At 32.3% G+C, this 23,877-nt stretch overlaps 1 protein-coding gene and 1 non-coding gene across 5 annotated transcripts in view; both read left to right on the forward strand.

Annotated features, from left to right (window-relative positions):
- Positions 1 to 380: 380 nt before the first annotated feature.
- On the forward strand, positions 381 to 463 carry Trnac-gca (transfer RNA cysteine (anticodon GCA)). Its single transcript has one exon. It is a non-coding gene; the product is annotated as a tRNA-Cys (tRNA).
- An 8,342-nt stretch (positions 464 to 8,805) lies between these two features.
- The window catches only part of LOC134688377 (transient receptor potential cation channel subfamily A member 1 homolog), a 38,967-nt gene continuing 23,895 nt past the window's right edge, over positions 8,806 to 23,877 (forward strand). Inside the window, exons 1-9 of one of the 4 annotated variants that reach the window (XM_063549053.1) lie at positions 8,806 to 9,028; positions 12,764 to 13,051; positions 13,897 to 14,068; positions 15,763 to 15,857; positions 16,607 to 16,630; positions 18,857 to 19,057; positions 19,434 to 19,652; positions 20,413 to 20,702; positions 21,571 to 21,757. In XM_063549053.1, the coding sequence (XP_063405123.1) occupies positions 8,909 to 9,028; positions 12,764 to 13,051; positions 13,897 to 14,068; positions 15,763 to 15,857; positions 16,607 to 16,630; positions 18,857 to 19,057; positions 19,434 to 19,652; positions 20,413 to 20,702; positions 21,571 to 21,757 (1,596 nt within the window). In that variant the 5' untranslated portion in view covers positions 8,806 to 8,908. Of the gene's footprint in view, positions 9,029 to 11,500; positions 11,804 to 12,763; positions 13,052 to 13,896; positions 14,069 to 15,762; positions 15,858 to 16,606; positions 16,631 to 18,856; positions 19,058 to 19,433; positions 19,653 to 20,412; positions 20,703 to 21,570; positions 21,758 to 23,877 lie in introns of those variants that run through there. The other 3 variants (XM_063549055.1, XM_063549056.1, XM_063549054.1) reach the window with 3 other exon arrangements.

Here is a 23,877-nt window from a genome sequence, read left to right on the forward strand (position 1 = left end):
ACGGCAAATGAATACAGCTATTCTTTTACAATTTTGAAACGGTTTGCATCTCCAAGGATATTATAAGTATAGACCACGATAAATGACACCCGTCCCTTTAACATTCAGCTAGAGTTAGGATTCAAATGTGGAGGACGGGCGTTTTTCTAACCTCAAAGTCGCATCATTTGACATTGGTTGCGAGGAATGAAGTGAAAGTGAAAACATGTTATGACAATGCTAGCTGATAACTTTAATCACCTTTTCGTCGATCATAAATAAATGGTTTCGTATGATCCAAAAAGTAAAAAAGTTGTGAAAAATGATTTAAAGCTTAGACCAAGCAATTTCCGTGACTTAGTCACAGGAAAGTTAATCATATTTAAGAAACGCTTCTTCAAGACGAGGTGGCCGAGTGGTTTCAGGCGATGGACTGCAAATCCATTGGGGTCTCCCCGCGTGGGTTCGAATCCCATCCTCGTCGTTCTTATTTTTACATTCACTTTCCCAACGATTAGAACAAAACGTAAGACCAGTGAAATGGTAAAGCATTCAACTGCAGATTGAGAGATTCCCGGGTACTCCTGATTTACTAATCGTCATATTTCAGTCCAAAATCGCTCTTATCCTCGTCGTTCTTATTTTTACACTCATAGGCTGATCCTGATTTGTTGATGAATACAAGCTCTTAGCTTTCTGTCATCATTGAAAAATTGCGTCTCCGTACAGAAAAAAACTTCGTTGGCACTATTACAGCCAAACTTGATCGATTGATAAAAAAAACAACACGTCACGCGTATATTCTTTGAATAGTATATGTGTTATATTAAAATTTTGTCTTTGGCAATTCATAATTTTTCTATAACAACTTCAAAATTTTAATATAACATATGGAAATGTGTCCAAACGGATACTCGATTATTCCCCTCTGATCCTCGTCGTTTTTACACTCATAAGGACTAACGTCATTTTCTGAAAATTGAATATATTAACATAGGTATTGATTTTATCAATTTATCTAGTATATTTAATGACTCTACCGTTCAAAACTTTATACCCCCCTATTTTGATAACATAGAACCACCTATAATGTCATGCACATAAAAAAACACACAGCAGTAGTAGAAGTTTCATTTTTAATTATACGTCGGTTACATCAGACGTGATCGAATTTTAGATAATAATACTCCGTTAACGTGAAACGGAATCGTCGAAGTTTAAATATGTTTCCTATAGCCATGTTATTACAGGAGACTTCAATATCCTTGTAATCCAGGACAGAGAGGTCAAAAAAATGAAAAAAGGACCAAAATATCGTCCTCCATCTAAAATAGATTGGAAAGAGTTACCTCAAGTCACCAAAGATGCTCTTTTCTGGTTTCTAAAAGTGGTGAAAACGGGGGAAATCTGATAAAAAATCACTTGATTCTAATTTAAATAAATGTATGAATGTGGTGGATAAGATTTTTGAGAATAATTTAGAAGTAAATTACAAAATACACCTATTTCCAGAATAAGAAATAAACTTCAATAAACTTTCAAAGCGGTTTGTGTTTGTACCGGCTTACAAAGCAGCCAACAATGTGGTGGTGGTATGCCGTATATAGTACACAGACGTTCTTAAGAATGAAATTTTAAATGCATCTACATTCAATTCCCTCCGCTCCATAGAGAGTCATATAGTAAATAAACATATCACAACCATATATTTGCTGCAACTCATTTAAAGCCTTCTTCTCTAATGAGAAAGGTAAATATGCTAGATATTCTTATTGGAGGTGTGATGAGATTTATGATATTTATGTACGTTTCGGCAACAAAGTTTATCGACAGGTTGTAGATATCCCCATGGTCACTAATTGTGCCCCTTTAATAGCAGACTTGTTTTTGTACTGTTACGAATCACAGTTTCGTTATCTTGATGTTATTTTTTCGTTAAATAATCAAGAATTTTCTCAATATACTGCTGAAATTTACTCCAATGAACTTACTTTAAATAAGTCAAATTCATTCGGTAATAACTGTCCTTTCCTTGATTTAGATATTTCGGTTCAAACGGGAAACTCCACACTAAAATTTACGACAAAAGGGACGATTTTTCGTTCCCTATTGTTAATTTTCCTTTTTTAGATGGTGATGTTCCTTTGGCACAATCTGAAGATGTTTATATTTCACAGCTCGTTCGCTATGCCCGTGTCTGTTGTGACGTTTTTGATTTTAACGAACGCAATCTACATGTATGTATAACTGGTAAATTATCAGGGATAACAGGGATATCGTAACCCTAAATTATTTAAAATATTTACTAAATTTTTCCATAGATATAAAGATTTGGTTTTGAAGTTTGGCTGTACCTGTAGAAAACTTATTTCGAACGGGATAACACAGCCTCATTTTTACTGAAATGTTTTTAACCGTGACCGGAAATTTAGAAAGGATCCTTGTAAACTTATCGCTCCTTTTAATAAACTTGATCTAAAAGGTTACCAATTCAACACTGTAATAATATCATTGACTATTGTTTTTATTGGTATACATATTGATTTTGTTATCAGTAAATTTAAAGCAAACTAAATATTACTAATATGTTATATACATATACACATTTATGGATCTACAATATGTCCATACCTGTAACTTGGCTTTGCAAAAGGTCATGTTTTTAAGTTAGTTTTCTCGTTTGAATTTTTGACATTGTCATACTGGGGCCTTTTATAGCTGACTATGCGGTATGGGCTTTGCTCATTGTTGTTAAAGGCCGTACGGTTACCTATAGTTGTTAATGTCTGTGCCATTTTGGTCTATGGTGGACAGTTGTATCATTGGCAATCATACCACATCTTCTTTTTTATATTTGTCGGACAGATGTAACTAATTGAGTATCCTTGGACATATTTACATATACTATTCAAAGTATGTACGCGTGACTTGTTTTTGTTTGATCAATCGATCAAGTTTGGCTGTAATAGTGCCAATGAAGATGTTCTGTACGGAGTCAGACATGCGATTTTCCAGTCGATAAAGACTGGTACTTATATAATTGATTGCAATGAGCTGTGCGACATTCAGCCAGATTTAGTACAAATAACAGATATATTTATAACTGTATGTATACTAGACCATTATTGTTTTTTTTCTTTCTTTTTGTTATTGTCTTATAATGTACTATGTTATCGAGAGCCAATTTAATGGAAATACACATTTTCTTATAGTTTTATTTCTTCCTCTAAATATCAGCCCAACGATGTTAGATCTGTAAATTTGCGGTACAATTTTTTTTCTTCCCTCGCTCGGATTCTAACTTATGCTACTGAGATATCGTGGCACCAAATCGTTTTGCACTATGACCGATACGCTAGACCACTTGACCACCTAGACTCTACAAAAATCAAGCTTTCGGTGGCCTGGTGTTACCTTTCCTTGTCAAATTTTATCTAGCATTGTAACACAGTACATGATATATAAGGCATGAAGATGGAATTTTTACAGATCAGCTGAATTATCTATCATTGAGGATCTTTTAAAATAATATAGACATACAAGTACGTTTGAACTTTTTATGTGTAGAGTTTAGAATAAAATTTTAAATGCATCTACATTCAATTCCATCCGCTCCACAGAGAGTCATATAGTAAACAAACATATCACAACCATATATTTGCTGCAACTCATTTAAAGCCTTCTGTTATCCAGATTCCATTAGAACATAAAAATTACTGTGTGTGTATTCCTCTTAAATGTTCACAATTATCTTTTCCTCTTTCTAAGAAAATAAAAGCCAACGGTGTATGAGATCAACTAAAGTGCCAAATAAGGTTAAATTACAGGATATAGCAATGAACACTTAAGCGAGGTCAATGATACGTGGTATGAAGTGTACTACAGTTAGAGGGTCATTTGCATATCTCATTCTATTGGTATATATAAGGGGTTCTGACACAAAAAATCATTGATTAATTTATATGCTGAATCTGATTAGTTCAGTTTGAGGGATACCAGTAATAGTGATAAAGTCAACAGTATTTGGTGTGTTGTTGTTACATTGTAGAATTGCAATATATCATCCGTTGGTTAATCATCGTAGTCATGGTTGTAATGACATTAAATCTTGGTCATGTTACAACTTAAAATTAAAAGGTCAAATCTCAGAAAATAACAGGAAGACTACAATCAACATCATCTGAAAAAATTACATGTATATGTACATAAACATGCATATTAATATTTCACAGTTGTCACAAGTTCTCCTCCGATCCTCTTTGTCATATTCCCTTCATATTCATTTAAATATATGCCACGTTGATATATACATGTCTAACACAAATACCCAAGGTACTTAAAAGACGTCTCGGACGAACGGACGGAAGGACGAACAGACCAGGAAACATATAGCCTTTAAAAAGGGCATAAAAAGCACAAATTTCAGGTGGTTTTAAACATGTGTGTTGTCTCCTGAAGAAGAAAATAATCATTGACTTTAACATATATACTGGTAATGTAAGTAAGTGTCATTTTTCAATTCTTTTTACCGCCAGTCTTGTTCAAATCTAAAAGAATGTGTATCAGTTTGTAGGAGTTAAGATAATCTATATTGGTATTTGGCTTTAAAACATAATATAGATTGATAAAAACACTTCCAACATTTAAATAAAATCTTTTACTTGAGATACTTGGGAGATCCTGAAAATTTTTACAATTTTTTTTAGACATACCCAAATAAGAAATGAACACCCCAAAGGAACACAAAAAGAACCATACAAATATAACAAGCTTGCAGGTTCTTTGATGCCATGTCGCATATTAAACATATTTATTTATAGTGGATTGGGAAACAATTTTTTGCAACTTATATCAATCCCTTTCCACTTTGTAGACTCTTTTTCGAAATCTACAAGGGTGTCTTTAACGTGCAAGAGATATGGCTCTCTCTTAACACGGGGCAGCCATTTATCGTCCCCTTTCGACTGACTATCATCGTTTCCTCAAGAACATCCTCGCAGATGGTGTCAAGGGAGAGCCGACAATTGAGTTCCTGAAATTTTCATCCCAAACGGGAATCGAACCAGGAACCTTTGTGTTAGTAGTCTGCAGCGTTGGAGACCACTCAGCTAGCTGTGTTCCCTTAAAGCTTAAGGATCATTGTTAAGAAATATAAATGTATCCAAAAAGAAATTATTCTAAATGTTAAAGGAAATTCCCCAAATTCCTGAATTCAAAGTTTGAAATGCACAAAATTTAATTACAGGAACGTACATAGTATTTAAACGAAGCAGCCTTAGTATTTTGGCCAATTGCAAATTTGATATTAATAGCAATTGATATCTAAATAAAATCTATAAAAGGTTGGGACTGATTTAAATTATTGTTTCCTTCGCGACAGTTTTGAACATTAAAACTTAATATTAAATAAAAGACAATGTATATTTAGTGTTTGGTACGAGTTGGCGTTCACTGTGCATCACAACTCAACATGGAAACTTATTGGGGGAAAACCAGAGAACTCTCTATGTCACCAACACTGTCCAACATCCAAAAATACTATCCACACTGATATATATGTGTCCACACTTGTTAATGTAGGAAAATATATATGCTTCCCTTTTGCATTTTTCTTTACCTGCAGTGTAACAACTCATGTTTCATATTTTCCTACGTTGCACATTATTTTTTTTATGATGAATATGTACAGAATACTCATTTGTCAAAATTCATCATATCAGCAATTATCAATAGTACCTATAACACTGTATAAATAGAACATCATCTTTCTCCTCAGCAGTATTTACCTGTAGATCAATACCTACCTATTTAGTTCTATGTATAACATTTAATATTGATTTTCTTTGTGTTATTGACAACGCTGATGTAAAGTTAAAAAAAAATGTGTAGACATGAATGGCAGGCGACTTAAACCATTGGTAAGTTTTAATAAGAAAACAAAATACCAGTTACTGTCAACTAGTACTGTCTATTTTGTTGTTTTAATTTTCGAGTGCCAAGTAAATTATTCAAACTGATAAAAGGTTTTCAATTGTCATTTGCAGGTATATATTTTTCAATTGTATTTTTCTAATATTAACCTTATAAATTTAGTACGTTGAATGGCTTCTGGTCAACAAAGTTGATGAGATATTCTTTATAGGTCAATAATAAGGGTCAATTATGATTATGACCAATTTATTCAGAAAAAGGAAGGCAAATTGATTTACAAGTGTACCAATAGTATTTCTATGTTCAAAAAAGTTACTTTAATAAATATAGTGAATGTTTAAACCAATAAAAAAAACGTTGGAGCAAATTTCCTAATCCTATACATGTATATAGGAAAAGGGAACCAGACAAGAACTGTCATGAGAACTTAAAAATACAGGAACTTTAAAGGGGCACTAGCAGTCAAATTCATGTTCACCGATTTGACTTAAATTCTCATATTTGATATAAATCTTCAACTGGAATTTGCGTCTCAGAACTGAAGATCTTTCATCCACATTTTCAGTATTCCTTATTATTAATACAATCCATATTTCCCATTTTATTTAAAAGTCTAAAATAAACAATTTACAGGGCATGGGCTCGATAATGTGTAGCTTTGTTTCGTATGTATTTTACGCCTTCTTATCAACTATAAAGATTAATTAGCACCATAACTTCATGTAGCAAAGTGCAAAGTTTTGTGTTTTGGACTCTGCCACATGACTGTTGGTGGCCATTTCGAAATTGGCGGGCATTATGGAATATTTTTGATTGTACTATATTCAGAAAAGATTAATTATCATAAAAACTAGCTATCTGCAAAGTTTTATCCCTTTTTCAAATGATAAATTATACTACAGTTTATGACTCTGCATCACGACTGTCGGCGGCCATTGTGAAATTTAAGGGCATACGATACAGTTACAGGGAAGGTAATGACGTTGCTAACGTAAAATGTTATTTTCGCGACGTCAAACTACGGCATATCAGGAAAAGATGCATTTTTCGACTGATTTTACCATTCAAACTGATTCAATTTGAAAACGAGTGCATGGACCTCTATTTTTTAAAACAGCAATTTGCACTCGCAATTTGTTTCATTTTGCAAGGAGATATTCTGTGACCCAAATTTTATAAAACTGTAACTAGCGCAATTTTTTTTATTTTTGATAAACATGCAGCAAAAAATGACGTTTTTTCCTCTAATCATGAACATTTGATAAATATAGAGTTATTTCGGAATAAAAATTGCATAATTTTTAATGATACTTATAATATACAGAAATTACCGAGTATTAAAACAAAAAAACAATTCGTGTTTATCTTTTAAAACAAAAAAGTTGTGTCTTTCTTTCGGAAAAGAAAATACGGACACAAATCTGAATTTTGAGCAAATATACAAAATTTTGACCTCATTTTACTCAAAAAGTAGCACATGAAGGTATATTTTTTATTACATATTTGATCTAATCAGGTAAAAAATAGCCTATATGCAAATTTTCATCATCTTGTAAATACAGGTTCAAAACTGTATCGTATGCCCTTAATTAATAGCGCCATATCATGGGCAAAAATGTTTTATTTTATAAGGATCATAACTTACACTGTGCAAAGTTTCATGCTTTTACCAAAAACTTTTAAAAGTGATCAATTGTCCCAAAATATTGGACTTAGTTGCTGGACTATAATGAGTATCGCTGTTAACAGCATAGAAAATTGTTTTTAATCGTTGATTACGCGCATTTTTGAAAGTTGATCAATTTTCTATTCTTATCAATTGAATTGTACACTAGCCAGGTCATTCAAGCCGTAAATGGATTGAGGGGAGAGAGAAAATACCGTACATAAGACGATAAAAAGATGGTTTCTGCATATAGATACTAGTAGAATGTTTATATTTGAATGGAAGCTTTATTATGCATAACATCTAAGATCAACACCGGTTCAATGATAACCTCTTCATATAGGAGTGGGCCTACGGAGAGAGATTTGTGAATATAACGGGGGGGAAGGTAGAAAATAGGAGCATGATAGAGCTTTGATATAATATGTCAAAGAGACAGCACATTCAAAACATATATCAGTATAATACAATCAGAAAGACATTGAACGGACTTATAAAGGACAACATATGGCCTTTAACAAAAGACAGGTTTAAAATCGTATCTCAATCTCTTAATCGGCGCGAGTATAAGCTGAATGAAAAAAGAGCAAAGAAAAGAATAAAACCAATATGACATGTGTAGGATATAAAATTTTGAGTTAAATGTTGATGTTGTGTATCGCTTGTAGCATCACTGGTGAAGGTTGTACGTGCTGTTTGTATAACGAATTATTATATAAGTACGTTTAAAAGAAAGTATCTACTCTAAGAATCCTTTTTCGTTCACCTATATATATATCCGACAAGCATCATCTGGCATATTTACATTTTTATTATTCCAAACTAATTACCACAAGAACATTTAATATTTGTGTGGTTCAGTTTTGCAAAGTGATTTCAGAAGGGAATATTTTACAAAATGATAACGGACGACAGGATGACGGACGTCAATAAATGACAATAGCTCCTTTGTGCAAGTTGAGCAAAAAAAAAATATTAAAAAAGCTGCACATCATAGTTTTTGAAGCACCATATTACACAAACGTGATTATTACAGGGTTAGTCATGCTAGTGGAGATCTGCTTTGGTACACTTTCACAAAATAATTTTTATCATGTTTAACATGTTTAATTTATACCTCAAATCTTGGAATAGTACTCAGTATATTCTGGATTTATTTACATGTCCCAGCATAAATCAATAATTAGAAATCACAACATATAAATATTTCAAGGGAAATATGGTTGGTTGACAACCATTAAGCTAATCATGTTTACATGTTTCAAAAGGATTTTAAACAACTTTAAATAACTTTCCTTTTAAAAATGTCAAATGGAAAAATATATATGAGATATGGATATTAAACTTCCACCTCTCAACACATCAATTGTTGCACCAGAAAAATGTGAAGAAAATCCGGCTACAAACGAACCAGAGCGTAAAAAGAAGAAAAGGAAAAAGAAGAAGCAAAAGGTTTGACTAAAACATGTACATTGATAAACATGAAAAATAGAACGTTTACTTAATCAATTTATAAAGATAAATTTAATGTCCTAGTAAAAATTTCAAAATACCAAATAGTTAACATTCATCACTTGAAATGGTTAATAATGAACATCCTATTCATGCTAAATGCATGGTAAATTTCGTAATATATCACCGTTCATCTGTTATTGTGAAATGTTATGATATTACTATGTAACCTGGAATTCTATGTTTATATCACATTCTTTAAAGGGAGCAGTTATTTTATGGAGTTTCAAATTCTATTTTTGCGACCGTACATTGACATTATCGATGTTGCATCCGTTACACTTACTCTTACGCCGTGGCGGAGGAGGCAGTAAGTTTTACCCTTGTCTGTCTGTAGGTACTTCCGTCCGTACGTCCCAAAATCTGATTCCATTCTCTACATTTTCCTCAAATAAATGAAACTTATACCATATGTCCCATGGACACAGTCCCCATTTTTTTGTGGGATTGATGTTGAGTCCTCAGTTTTCGGTGGCGTGTTCCGTCAGAGACTGCTTTAATACATTCATGTGTAACAATAGTCTCAGGTTTCGTAGACTGTTTTTTGTCCAGTTTTCGGTGGCGTGTTCCGTCTGAGACTGCTTTAATACATGTGTTACAATATCATGAATAGTCTCAGGATTCGTAGACTGTTGTTTGTACAGTTGTCGGTAGGGTGTTCCGTCTGAGACTGCTATAATACATGTGTAACAATAGTCTCAGGTTTCATAGACTGTTGTTTGTCCAGTTTTCGGTGGCGCGTTCCGTCTGAGACTGCTTTAATACATGTGTTCCAATAGTCTCAGGTTTCATAGACTGTTGTTTGTCAAGTTTTCGGTGGCGCGTTCCGTCTGAGACTGCTTTAATACATGTGTTACAATAGTCTCAGGTTTCGTAGACTGTTGTTTGTCCAGTTTTCGGTGGCGTGTTCCGTCTGAGACTGCTTTAATACATGTGTTCCAATAGTCTCAGGTTTCGTAGACAGTTGTTTGTCCAGTTTTCGGTGGCGTGTTCCGTCTGAGACTGCTTTAATACATGTGTTCCAATAGTCTCAGGTTTCGTAGACTGTTGTTTGTCCAGTTTTCGGTGGCGTGTTCCGTCTGAGACTGCTTTAATACATGTGTTCCAATAGTCTCAGGTTTCGTAGACTGTTGTTTGTCCAGTTGTCGGTTGCGTGTTCCGTCTGAGACTGCTTTACTACATGTGTTACAATAGTCTCAGGTTTCGTAGACAGTTGTTTGTCCAGTTTTCGGTGGCGTGTTCCGTCTGAGACTGCTTTAATACATGTGTTACAATAGCATGAATAGTCTCAGGATTCGTAGACTGTTGTTTGTACAGTTGTCGGTGGCGTGTTCCGTCTGAGACTGCTATAATACATGTGTAACAATAGTCTCAGGTGTTGTTGACTGTTGTTTGTCATTCGTTTGTGTTTGTATGCCATGGTATTGTCTTTTTGATATCTTTCTTCTCTTTTTCATTCAGTTGTCAAAATCCTTTTTTCGTCAATCATAGGAATATGTATTGACCCATGCTCCTCTCTATAGCAGTTGTAAACGCCATGCAATGTCAACTCATATCATTTGTGTTTCATCGTCTTTTCGATGTTCAGAGCTCAACAAGATAATATATGATGTTGGTTTATTTGAAAAAGATATACTAGAAATAATATATACCATTCGCGGATTCAAAAGGGGGGGGGGGTGTGAACCCCCCTTTTTAAATAACTGGATCCACCACTGTATACTAATGTCCTGGTTTTAACTAGATTTGTGAAATCTCATTCCATCCCTTTTTACCGATATCATAGTACATGTACCTATCAATGAATAACACTGAAATGGCGCAGAAAAGAAATTAAACAAAGTTTCATTACGGAAAAGACGTTTAATAACACAATATTTTCAGTTTCAAGGCAGTAACTGCATATCTACAAATAAAGCTATTATAGTCAACGATTTATAACGTAATAAGAATGGGATTAATTATGTAATGGCCATTGAATGTTTATGAAATAATTGATGCAAGCTATACTTTATTGTAGTTTTCATGATGCATTATCGAGGTCATTATCTGTATATCATTACTTCTGACAATATATGCCCACCTCCAGTGTACGGTGTAAAATTCATACTATTATTTTAATTTTCAACAGAGACATATAGATCTAATATAATATGTCTCTGTTTTCAACAAGAAATTTAAATCTTTTAAAAGCATGGGTGTATAACGCACTCTCTTAAAGTACGTCCATTTATATCAGTCAATATCTGAAAATACCACAGTTTAAACACTAATTTAACAACTACATGCACACATATAACCATAAGTTAGTGTAGAGCAAAAGAGTCTATAGCTTTTTGGAAAGCTAAAACTTATACTTATTTGATTATTTGTGCCACAAAATATTTACAATAAGCGCTCCCTCGGAAGTCACTTTATCACGTGACAAGTTGGACTCGATTCAGTGAATACACCGAAAAATGAAACTTGGGGAATCGTGAAACTGATATCAGGTAAGATAATTTCATGCGAAGTGATAATTGTCATAATTTCTTATTCGTATTTTATAATTGCAAACGCTGATATGCACCAGGATATTTTTTATGTCCAGATTAAACCATCCCAGTAAGCGAACCTAAAATCACCCAACCGGTTCAACAGTCGGTTTGTAAACAAGTTAATAACCACACCCGGGTTTGGATGAAATAGATAAGGAACGCTGAGACAAACGCATAGGTAATTTTTCAGTTCTTAAAAGGTATTATGCATCTTATATATTTCTTTTACGATAATGACAGGTGGATATAGGTGCTTTTATATTTACAGTTTCTTTAAAGAGTCCAGCGACTAATATTAGAAGCACTACCAGGACGATTTTGTAATTAACCATGAAGAGTTATTGGGGTTAGATGCATTAAAACAAATTACTCTCAGTTATTGTGTTGTTCTATCATATGACATACATGTATTTTCTTTTTACTTTCACTTTCAATGGAAAACAAGAAAGTATAATTTGTTTATTTAAGGTTATAATTGAACAAAGAATGAAACGTCTGTATTTTCACCTCAAAAACTATTCTGTGTACAGACTTACTTGTGCAGTTTGGAAAGTTTCAAAGACTCGCATCCACTAGATATATAAAAGTAAAATGCATTTTGTGTTTCAGAAAGATGAAATAATGTTTAGATTTTGATGGGCCATTATTCCGTTCCTGCAGAAGATGTAGCCTACCTCCAGCTTCTGACATCCACCTGCATTCCATCCATTTTTAGAAAAAATCATGCACTTATAACTTTTAGAACATATTTCTCAACAGTCTAAATCTAAAATATTTTAAAAAAGAAAATTCTATCATTAGTCCTGTCAACATATATTTGTTCCGCCTAACCAGCATACTAACAGAAAACAGAAGTTCCAATGGAAACTTTGTTACAAACATTACCATAATATCTATTCTTAATGGAACAAATATTCTATACCATTTATTCCGTAAGGAACATATACTGTAATATTTATTCCTGTGGAAATAATATTCCAGAATATCTTTTCCTTTTGGAACTTAAGTTATGAAGGAATTTCTATTCCGTGACAGTTTACATATTCATATTTGTTTTTGCAAGGTGACAAGAAGTTAACAAAGTACAAAATGAAAATTTGTTTTAGCCTTTATCCATCACATCCTTTACTTTTTACAGAAGTCATTTTCACCAACAAGAGACTCTTCTGTTGCACCACTACAGAACAAAATGAGTGATGATAGTTCCCCTCCGGGGACTTACAAGACAAATATAAGTATAAATGGAAATGAAAAGCCAAATCAAGAAATGTTCAACCTTCTTCCAACAAAGAAAGAAGAGGAAGTGGAAGCCATTGAGGTGCCAAAGATTCACACATCTGATTCACATATCCCAGAGGGAATGAAGCCAAGAGATATGTCACATGACAAAAACTTAGAGGCATTAGCTAATATACCAATTCATCAGGTTAGTTAAAAAAACTGTCAAACTAGGTGTAATTTAATTTGGTTACCATTGTGTTAACCTATTTCTATTTACATGATATATGAACATATGGAAAAAAAAATACAAACTACCTAGTACAGGACTAAACACTTGACTAGTCCTTCATGTTGGTGATAAAGGGGCAGACAACTTGTGTTTTTATACTATTGTGTTAAAGCTGAAAAAATACCCTTTTTATTCTGTGATGTTTTATTGATTTGTTGAAAACATGGGGAAAAATGTAAAAACAGTCTAGTAAACACAACACACCAACAGAAAATAGGGCAACACTAACCCCACCAAACATGGACCACTAACAGAAAGTAGAAAATAGGGCAACACTAACCCCACCAAACATGGACCACTAACAGAAAGTAGAAAATAGGGCAACACTAACCCCACCAAACATGGACCACTAACAGAAAGTAGAAAATAGGGCAACACTAACCCCACCAAACATGGACCACTTACAGAAAGTAGAAAAAGGCAACATTAACCCCACCAAACATGTACCATGTGGACTGAACTCATGTTCTACGAAAGGACTAGCAGTTCCTGCTTTTCTAGTGACACCTGTCCTGTTGATAAGTCATATCTAGCTATAAAGAAGCATTCAATAAGTTGTGTACATGGATTGGTACATTGTACAATGTATGTAATTGTTCACTGCTAATATGCTGACTAGTTGTACACACTGGTTATAGAGTCAGGCAGGTGATATTTTAAAGCTGTAAAATTGCTTTGTTTTCCTTTTTAGTCTGCGATGTGTTCTTGTCTACAACAGCAAATAAAAAAAATCTGTTATTGAATAAAAATATCTATTTTAGAGTGCTAGAACTGGGGACTTTGAATCATTGAATGAATATCTAAAAACAATTCACTCTAACCAACTGAGGAAGAAAGTGAATGCTAAAGATGAAAACAGAATTACTCCACTACATTATGCTGCACGTTACAATCATCTGGACGTGGCCAGAAAACTTATAGAATGTGGTGCAAGTAAGTTGGGAATGATAAATTATACCATCATACCTATAAAGTAAAATCACAAAAATACTTAACTCAGATGAAAATTAAAAAAAGAAAGTCCCTAAATTAATCAAATGGCAAAATAAAAGCTCAAACTAACATGACAAATGGATAACAACTGTCATATTCCTGACAGTCATTTTCTAATGTAGAAAATGAGGGATAAACTTTTTTTTTAAGCTAGTTGTTAAACCTCTCATTTGTATGACAGTCACATCAAATTATAGCATGGGTCAACTTACATTTGACATGATATAGAACAAACATGACAAAGCTTGATAGAAATACCAATATTATTACATGTAGTTAAAAACCTTTTATTTTATTCTTTAATCAGATTGATTGATTTGAGGATCATTTAAAAAAAAAAAAAATTGTCATTTGTGTAGTGTAAATTCCAGTCTGTGAATGTAAAATCTCTAAAAAATATTAATACATCTTTTTCTTATTTAGGTTTCTAGGGGAAAAAATCACTAACTTTTGCATTGAACTTATAGGCAACAAAAAAACCTCAAACCAATAAAAATCGAGCTAGCAGAAAAATTTAAAGAAAACACTTAGTGTCTATATTGTTTTTGAATGAGTATATTTGAAGTGCTACAATAGAAAAAGAACATGAACATGTAATGGTTGATTTTAAATCAATCTTTCTCTAATGTTTGTGCTATTTTCACATTTCCTGACCGGGGTGAGAAAAATATTTCTCCTCACTAGTGAAAAATCTGTTCTCGGCAAATGATTAGTCGAAATTTGATTATGACGTCAAAATGTTTTGTTTTCTTCTCAATTTTTCTATTGTGACGTCATGAAAAAAGGCGACCTTGCCTGATGACGTCGTATATAAAGAGCACAATTTTATGAAAATCTTTGAAAAAGAACAATAAAAGGCATTAGAGAAAGAGATTCCGACACTATAACTCGTGTATTACGATATTTCTCCACTCTCGACAGTTTAATTTTATTATTTAAAGGGCTTGGCAAGCCTCGCGCTTTAAATAATAAAATTTAACTGTCTCGAGTGGAGAAATATCGTAATACACTTGTTGCAGTGTTAGAATCTATATTTCACATCTACAGCATAAAACATGATCAAGTCTTGACAATATTAAAATTTAATTAGGTGAGATTTCCTAAATTATCACATTTGTGTAAATGAAGAATACAGTTCTGAGAAATGAAGTTAAGCCAAAGTAGCTTTTATTCATACTTAAAACTGTTTAACTTATAACATATAAGCCCAAACTGTAAACATGGTAAAAAAAACATAAAATAAAAAAATAATCCGATATGAAATAATGGTACAATGAATAATTAAAATGCAGATGACTTATTACATGGTGCACAAATGTGCAATTTAACCAATTAATGGCAATTATGATACATTTATTCCTCTAATATAAATTTATCATGGTTTACAAAATTGTGGGTTTATTTATTTTTGTGGTTTCATGGGTATCAATTTTTGTGGATTACTAAAAATTTGCATATTTGTGGATATTTGATTTCTTGGTTTTGCAAATATCTGTTTACAAAGCTTAATGAAAATATTTTATTCTTTGAACATTTGAATTTGCGGTACTCCTGTACCCACAAAACAAATGATAAATTCCAATCCAAGGTAATAATAATGAATCCACAGAATATGTTTATGTCTTTATTGTCAGATGTGGACGCCAGAGATGAAGAAGATTTAACACCATTGCATTATACTGCTAGATACAAACGAGAAAAATCAAGGAAACAAGAAATTCAGCTGGATGTAAGTACTAAAAGGGGGATAAGCATGATGATGATGGTAGAATAAAAATTAGAGGAGAAAGAAAGGGCTTCCAACAAATATCTTACAAGAAGACTGTTATTAACATGTGGTAAAGGTCTTATAAACTAGTTGGTTAGTTTTCTCATTTGTCATTTCGGGGTCTTTTATAGCTACAAATGTAACTATGCAATATGGGCTTTACTCATAATTGAAAGCCATATAGTGACCTATAGTTGTTTATTTCTATGTCATTTGGTCTTTTGTTAAGAGTTGTCTCATTGGCAATCACACCACATCTTCTTTTTTTTTTTTTATATATAGACCAATATTCATAAACTAAAAATACTGTAAATTCAGAAATTATTGTCAGATTGTGAGGTTTTTGTTTTGCATATAATGTAACTGGGTGAGTTATTGTGAGTATCACAGTTATAAGAACTTGCATTCTGAAATCTTGACATATATATTGTGTATGCAGCATTTCATTTAACATGTTTAATCACAATGATTATTCTCATATTTTCATCTGTCTTGATGAAGTGGCAAAAATGAATACAATGGAATACAAGCAATGATTTCTGAAATTACAGTAATAAAAACACAGCTAACATTTTTAGGAAGTACACATTTTTCTTACATATGAATAAAAGAAAAATAAGATAAGCTGAGTTCACTTATACAGTCCATTGACAAGTTAATTTCTGAGTCTTGTAGAACTAAGCATGAATATTTTATAAATTGTATTACAGCAAGAGGCACCATTGGTATCAAAGGTATTTTTTTTATTTTCTGAAATGCTTTGTGTTCACCAGTTTTAACATTAGGCATGTAGTTAATGTTGTCATGTTGTTTGTTGTTTCAGATGTTATGTTAAGTGAGGGGATGACACGTTTGGAACAAGGATATATTGGGTCAAAAAGTGGGGATTTGGGATATAAGGGGTAAAAAAAAGTAGGATGTTGGATAAAAAGTGGGAAGGGGGAAAAGATTACCATAAACATGGGATTTTGGTAATGAACATCCACCGTGTCATCCCCTATTATGTTTTTTGTTATTTCTCCTTTATTTATACTGCAAATAATTTGATCAATTTATTTTAATTTAATTTTGAAAGTTTAGTTAGTTAGTTTGTTCAGTGTTGTTGAAAGTTTTCATAATGAGTTTGAATATTTCACTTAACTTGAACATGATGTTAAGCTAGATAGTCTTGTGTTAAGACCAACAGCCTACTACCAAGGTGTTAAAGGTTATAGTATGTTGTGACTTGTAAATATGGTCCTTTAACTTATAAATATGGATACTTAACAGTTAGTTTGTACTGTTTACAAGTTAGTAAATGTTTACTATCATGACTATAGCAAAAATTTATAACCTGATTATAATTCATATTTGTCAGTTTTCTAAAAGGTCTGGTTTCTTTTAAAATAACATATAGTAAACATGACCTTCTAATAAAAGTTACTTAGATGTTGAAACCAAATAGTTTTCATTGTCATTGGATTAAAGAAATTAAGTGAATGCAAATATAACATTGCTTTAACCAAAATAAATCAATCACTACTACTGGTTATGGAAACTATGTGTATGTATTGGTTTTTCAAATGTCAATATTAGTTGTATATTGCACATAAATAAGATAACGGTATTGTTTTTGAACTTAGAGTAATAGCACTGCAAGTTTTATATCTGGTTATAGATCAGTGTATGTTCTATAACTTGCCACTAGTTCCCAGGGTACAATGAGATGAGTTAATGTTGTTATTGATTGACAATGCAGTCCCATGTCACTGTTGAAAAATTCTGTAATTCAGTTTATTAGATGCTTGTTAAATGTAAATGTAAATATGGCATTAAGTGTTACCCTAGCTTGACTGTCTGCCCTTACCATCTTTCTGTCCATCTTATTTTATGTTCCTACACTTTTACAGTAGTTTTACTCATCCAACTTTTATGAAATTTGTACGCAATGCTAAGAATCAAATCTCATAGAAAGAGTCATTTTGGGTAGTGATTAATTTACCCTTCTAGAGTTATGCTCCATTATAATTAAAAAAATGAAGGTTTTTTTGTGTGTCCACACTCCTTCCTGAGTTTGCCTCATACAATTTTAGGAAACTTGTACTACAATAACATATTTCCAGTTTATATGATTTTGTGCAAACATTTATTTTATTGCTATAACTTGTATAACAAAATCTTATAATTCTTGTATCAATTCATACTATTTAGTATTATGGAAAAAATGGCAGTCAAGCTTCAATGAGAAACATTCCTGTACCAGTAAGGCTTTGTGATATCTAAAGTCACAGATTTTTTGTTTAAATCACTACTTCATTGCATTTAATCCTTATGTCAACAGCAATTTACAGAAGCAGAGTTTTTCTTATTACTGTACATTTAAAGGGGACACTTCTTTATTCCTTTGTTTTCCGAAGAATGTTTAGAAGTGAAAATTTGCTCTTTGTTATTCCCAATATAAGGTGTGAATTAATATCTGCAATGATTTGATTTGAGCTCAAATTTAATTTTATCTCTCGACTATCTTGTTACACAATGTAGCGTAAACTAATTTATACTTCACATCATATTTTATTTTATGGAGAAGAAAAGGATTGGATTTTTTGGACCAATATTTCAGATTTCTGCAAATTATAAGAATGACCAAATTTGATATAATTTGATAAATGTGTCAGAACATACAATACTTTTTCATTATAGATAACATCAAAGTGTACTGTAAATGACTGTTCAGGAGTTTCACTTTTGCCTCTTATGTCTCTTTAATTTCCTTAAGATGGTAAAAATTGATAGTGATGCTGACATGATTAACTTCAGTTTCCTTTGAAGTAGGAGTTTATATTTTTACAACATTGCCAGTTATAACAATGAAATGTGCATTTGTATATCCATTATACATGTTAATTATGCTTTGATGTTTTTTGACTCATTTATAACTGAATTTGCTACAGATTAACAAAAACATATTTTTCTTATTTTAGCCTTCTGGGAGTGAGTTACCTATGCGACATATTGAGTCTGCAGATGATTTCTCCAAGAGTGTGTGTAATTTCCTGATAAAAAGTAATGCCAAGATTAACATAGAGGACAAATATGGTCAGACTCCACTTCATTATGCTGCTATGAGAGGCAATGAAATTGTTGCCAAGGAGTTGTTAGCTTTACCTGGTATAAATTTGGAGGTAATTAAATTATACATAAAAATCAGCAGCAAAATTAAAAGTTCAAATTCTTTATTACCTTGAACTTTACAGTTCATCAGTGTTCAGTATAGAGTATAAAAAACAGGTAAATGTTATAGGTGTAAGAATTGTAAAGGCATATTGACACTACTTGTATGCAAGTTTGTCTGCCATTACTTAAAATGACTTAATAGCCTCAAAATTTTGCATTACAAATGAAAATATTTAATTTCAAAATTATTGATTGATGCATGATGTTAGAAGGTTATTTCCCTCCCACATTTGAGGTCTGGAAACAAATTCAGCTAAGTGTTTCTAATGAGTCTATTGACACCAAGTAAACATCACAATATCATTATATGCCATTCTATTTTAGGCTCAAGATAAACAGGGAATGAGACCTATCCACATGGCAGCTACCCACAACCAGGAGTCTATATGCAGCATGTTGTTGGAGGCTGGGTGTGAATTACGATGCCAGGACAATGAAAAGTTAACCCCCTTACATTGCGCAACAACAGAAGGAACAGTTGAAATTGTTAAAGTTTTGTTTGAGGCAGCTGAATCTAGAGGAAGCTGGGTATCAGTTGCTGATGTAAGTATCTATATTGCATTAATATTGTCTGTCTATTTGTATTTAATACATATTTCATTTTATTTTAAAATTCATATATATGATATATAAATGAGATATCAACACATACTTTGGTCTTCTAGTTGAAAGGTATTTTGTCTTTCCTTTTATTATTTTTATGAATCTTCCTCTGGCATCTTGAGAAACTGTCACCAAGTTATTGTTTCACAGGCCCATTGAAACAATATTTGGTACATGGAATCAGACAGATACTATGCTTTTGACATTTATACCAATGAACAAAAATCAATTACCTTAAACAGTAACAGAGTTATCTCCCCTTCACTTTTCTTGTTATCTCATCTCCTGAAACCTTAAAATATATACATTAAGTTATTTTTTTTAAAATTGTTATTTACAAGTAATATTAAAATTGTTTAATGCAATATTGAAATATTGCATTTCAATACCTGACACTATTAAAAAATCTAAAGTATCTTTAAAATCCAATTTAAACAAGGAATTTGTCATTACTTTGGGTTTTGGGAAAAAAGCATTGTGTGACATAGATTCTTGATCTTTTATAGATGTTAGCGGACAGAGATTGTGATTACAACACTCCACTTCATACTTAATTTAATAATAATTATAACTTAAAAGTGAGAAAGGTCTAAAGGCTAAACTGCATAAATCCCTCCATGAATCTGCTCAACTTTAAATTATCTGTTTGATATTTTTATGTAAATCATATTCATTTCATACATACTTGGATCTTTTATAGATGTTAGCGGACAGAGATTGTGATTACAACACTCCACTTCATTTGGCCGTGGAAAATGGAAACTATGAGGTTGTCAAACTTTGTCTACAGAAGAAGGCTAATCTGAACACACCTGCTGACAATTACATGTACCCACTTCATCTAGCTTCAAAGGCTGGTGATGTTAAAAGTGTGAAGCTGCTAGTCGACTACGGAGCTCGTATTGATGTGAGGAACATAGAAATGGCCACTCCATTACATATAGCAGCTCAGTACAATCACAAGGATATTGTAGAGTTTTTCTTGAGACAGTATGTTATTTTTAGATTAAAATATAAGTTTGAATGTTACATCCATGAAGTTTACAAATTTAGTATATAGATATGAGAAATTGTGGATTGACTGCCAATGAGCAATGCAAGATGAGACAACTTTCCATCAAACATGTTCAAGTCACAATTTGTAAAAGAAAAACCATTGTAGAACCTATTTTGACCAAACTTACTTTTAATTCACCTTGGTCATGAGGTCTATTTGAGCTATTGGTATCACCTTGGGTCATGGCATCAATAGTAAACAGCCATCCTTGGGGTATTTGATTAAAATAATATTTCTTATACTCATCTTCTCAAGCTTTAAACATGCAGTTGTGATAGAATATAGATGTCCAACCTCTATTAACCATGATTATGAAGTGAAGTGTTCTATATGCAATGAAACTTTCTTGTGTGGTGTTCTGTCTAATTTGTGAATTATTTTTAAAACCAACATATAAAAGATAAAAAACATTGATATTCTTCTTCCTGTATGAATTAACATGATTAACAGAGATGTTTGGTTAACACCAGTGAAACAGAAGCCTCATATTTAAGCTTTTTTTTAATAAATCATCTAGAAATTGTTAATATTCTAACGTTTCAGATTTTGTAAAAATAAAAAAATTATGGAAAATAACTACTGTAAATTCAGAAATTATTGCGATGTTTTTATTATTGCGAATAATGCGACAGAGTTTTGAACGCAATAATTAAAACTCGCATTTTGTAATATTTTAACTGAATAAAGCATGACTTTTCCCAAAATCGTAAAAATCAAAATCGCATTAAAGATCAAATTGACAAAATCGCAATAATAAATGCACGCAATAATTTCTGAATTTACAGTATTATTATCTTTTAGACCAAAACCTCCTGTTGAGTATCGAGACAAAGATGGATTTTCTCCACTGTTGATAGCTGCTACATATGGCCATGCTGAGACCATCCATCAACTTCTAATAAAAGGTGCTGATTATGAAGCCGTTGAGAAGAATGATAAGACAGCTGTGTACTTGGCTTGTGAGGAGGATAAACCAGAGGCTTTATCTGTAAGGCAAAATTATTTACAAAACTCTCATTTTGGAAAAATTCAAAATAAATGCGTTGTCAGTAAACTTAATTTACCACCATCAAATCACTGATTGATGCTGTCCGAGCTTAAAAATCAGTACAGTTATCTCCCAAATAGAAGTTACAAGATGCATGTAATCATGAGGGTGGTAATGGGGGTAACTTCATGACGAATAACGGTAATAATTCTTACCAAATGATGTTAATGGTAATTTTTGGTGCATGACGATAAAATGTACATTTTCTTTTAGCTGATAAAAAAATTAACTAATTTTGATGAATACTGTTAAATATTTCTCAACAATGACAGTATCGAAAATTAATTCAGACCTTTGACGAATCAGGATAATAAGTTTGACAAATAACGGTACTACGTTTACCAACTTCACGTTAATAGTAGTTGAAAATGACTGTTTGTTGCCTGACGGTAAAGGGCATTGCTACCCTCAATCATGAGTTACCATATCAACACGTGTAAATTTAAAGACCATTTATGGAACGCCGGAACTGTCTTATAGTGTAAATATTTAATGTGTTATGTCGCTTTGCCTTTACGTCATGTCATTTCTTCTTTATGTTATGTGCAGATGCCTTTATATCCTGACACGGCATCTCTGTGTTATGTCAAATTAGTAATGTGTTTGGTCAAACAGTTGTATGATATGTCAGTGTTAAACTTTGTTGTGTAAAATATGCATTACATTATGCTGTAACTACTATATATTCTGTGAAAACTTCGGAACTTTATGATCAACAACCTTTACATTCTATCATATTTGATCTATGTTGTGTCTATTCTTCTTTTACATAAGTCAGTTAATAATTGCGTCCTGTCTCAAGTGTTATTGTTATGTCAAATGTTCTAAACGTTTTGTTTTGATCTACCTTTGTTCTATGTAAATCTCATGATATTATAGTCTTTTTGCGTTATGTTGTGTTTATACATATGTATCTCCAGTGAAAAACATAATACATCATGGTATAATTCATATGCGTTTTGCCGTACAGTTGATTCTCTCTGTGAGCATTCATTTCGTCATGTGCAAATGCCTTTTACATTATGTGCAAACAACTAATTCGTTTTGTGCAAACCTCGTTTACCTTATGTGCAAACATCGTTTACCCTATGTGCAAACATCGTTTACCGTATGTGCAAACACCATCGTTTACCTTATGTGCAAACACCTATTACGTTATGTGCAAATATCTATTAAGTTATGTATAAAAACTACATCATTATGTGCAAACACTATTACGTTATGTGCAAATAACGCTTACATTATGTGCAAACACCGATAACGCTATGTGCAATTGCTTATTACATTATGTCCAAACATCTATTACGTTAGGTGCAAACACCAATTACGTTATGTGCAAACACCTATTACGTTATGTGTAAACACCTATTACGTTATGTGCAAACACCTATTACGTTATGTGTAAACACCTATTACGTTATGTGCAAACACCTATAACGTTCTGGTAAACGCTTTTTTGACACAGATTAAAACAAAACGCATCAGTGATATACACTTTGAAAATTAAAAAGTTTTAGCTTTCTAAAAAACTCTGAACTACTATTCTTTTTCAAAGTAATATCCATTGGATGCTGAATGTGAAACTGAAGGTAATATGTGTGCATCGGGTTGTTAATTTAGTATTGGAAATGTAGTATTTTTATATATTTATTGATAAAAAAATGTTAAATAGATATTTAGTTTTTTGTTCTACTTCAAGAGTTTGCGTTAAACATCCATTCTTTTTATATTTTGTTCACTTTACTTGTTGAAAATTAAAATATTTACAAATATAAAGACACGATTCTCGAGGTGTGTCTCTCTGGAGGTGTGCCTAAACTGACAAAAGTCATAAAATACATTGAATGCATTTTTTAAAACATTGTACGGGAATATTTTAAGCAAACAAATCGTACGACGTTACGCGCGATGTTCGTACCGTTCACGTTTTTGTATGTTTTGTGGGTTTAAATGCGCTGCAGGTGCAGAAAAAAACATATTTTAAGTAAAACAAAGATACCATTGTGCTGGATACAAATGTCCTTGTTCAATTATGTCCATTAAAACATGATAAAACGTCT

The sequence above is a fragment of the Mytilus trossulus genome, chromosome 10, assembly GCF_036588685.1.
Source record: "Mytilus trossulus isolate FHL-02 chromosome 10, PNRI_Mtr1.1.1.hap1, whole genome shotgun sequence".
NCBI classification, from domain to species: domain Eukaryota; kingdom Metazoa; phylum Mollusca; class Bivalvia; order Mytilida; family Mytilidae; genus Mytilus; species Mytilus trossulus.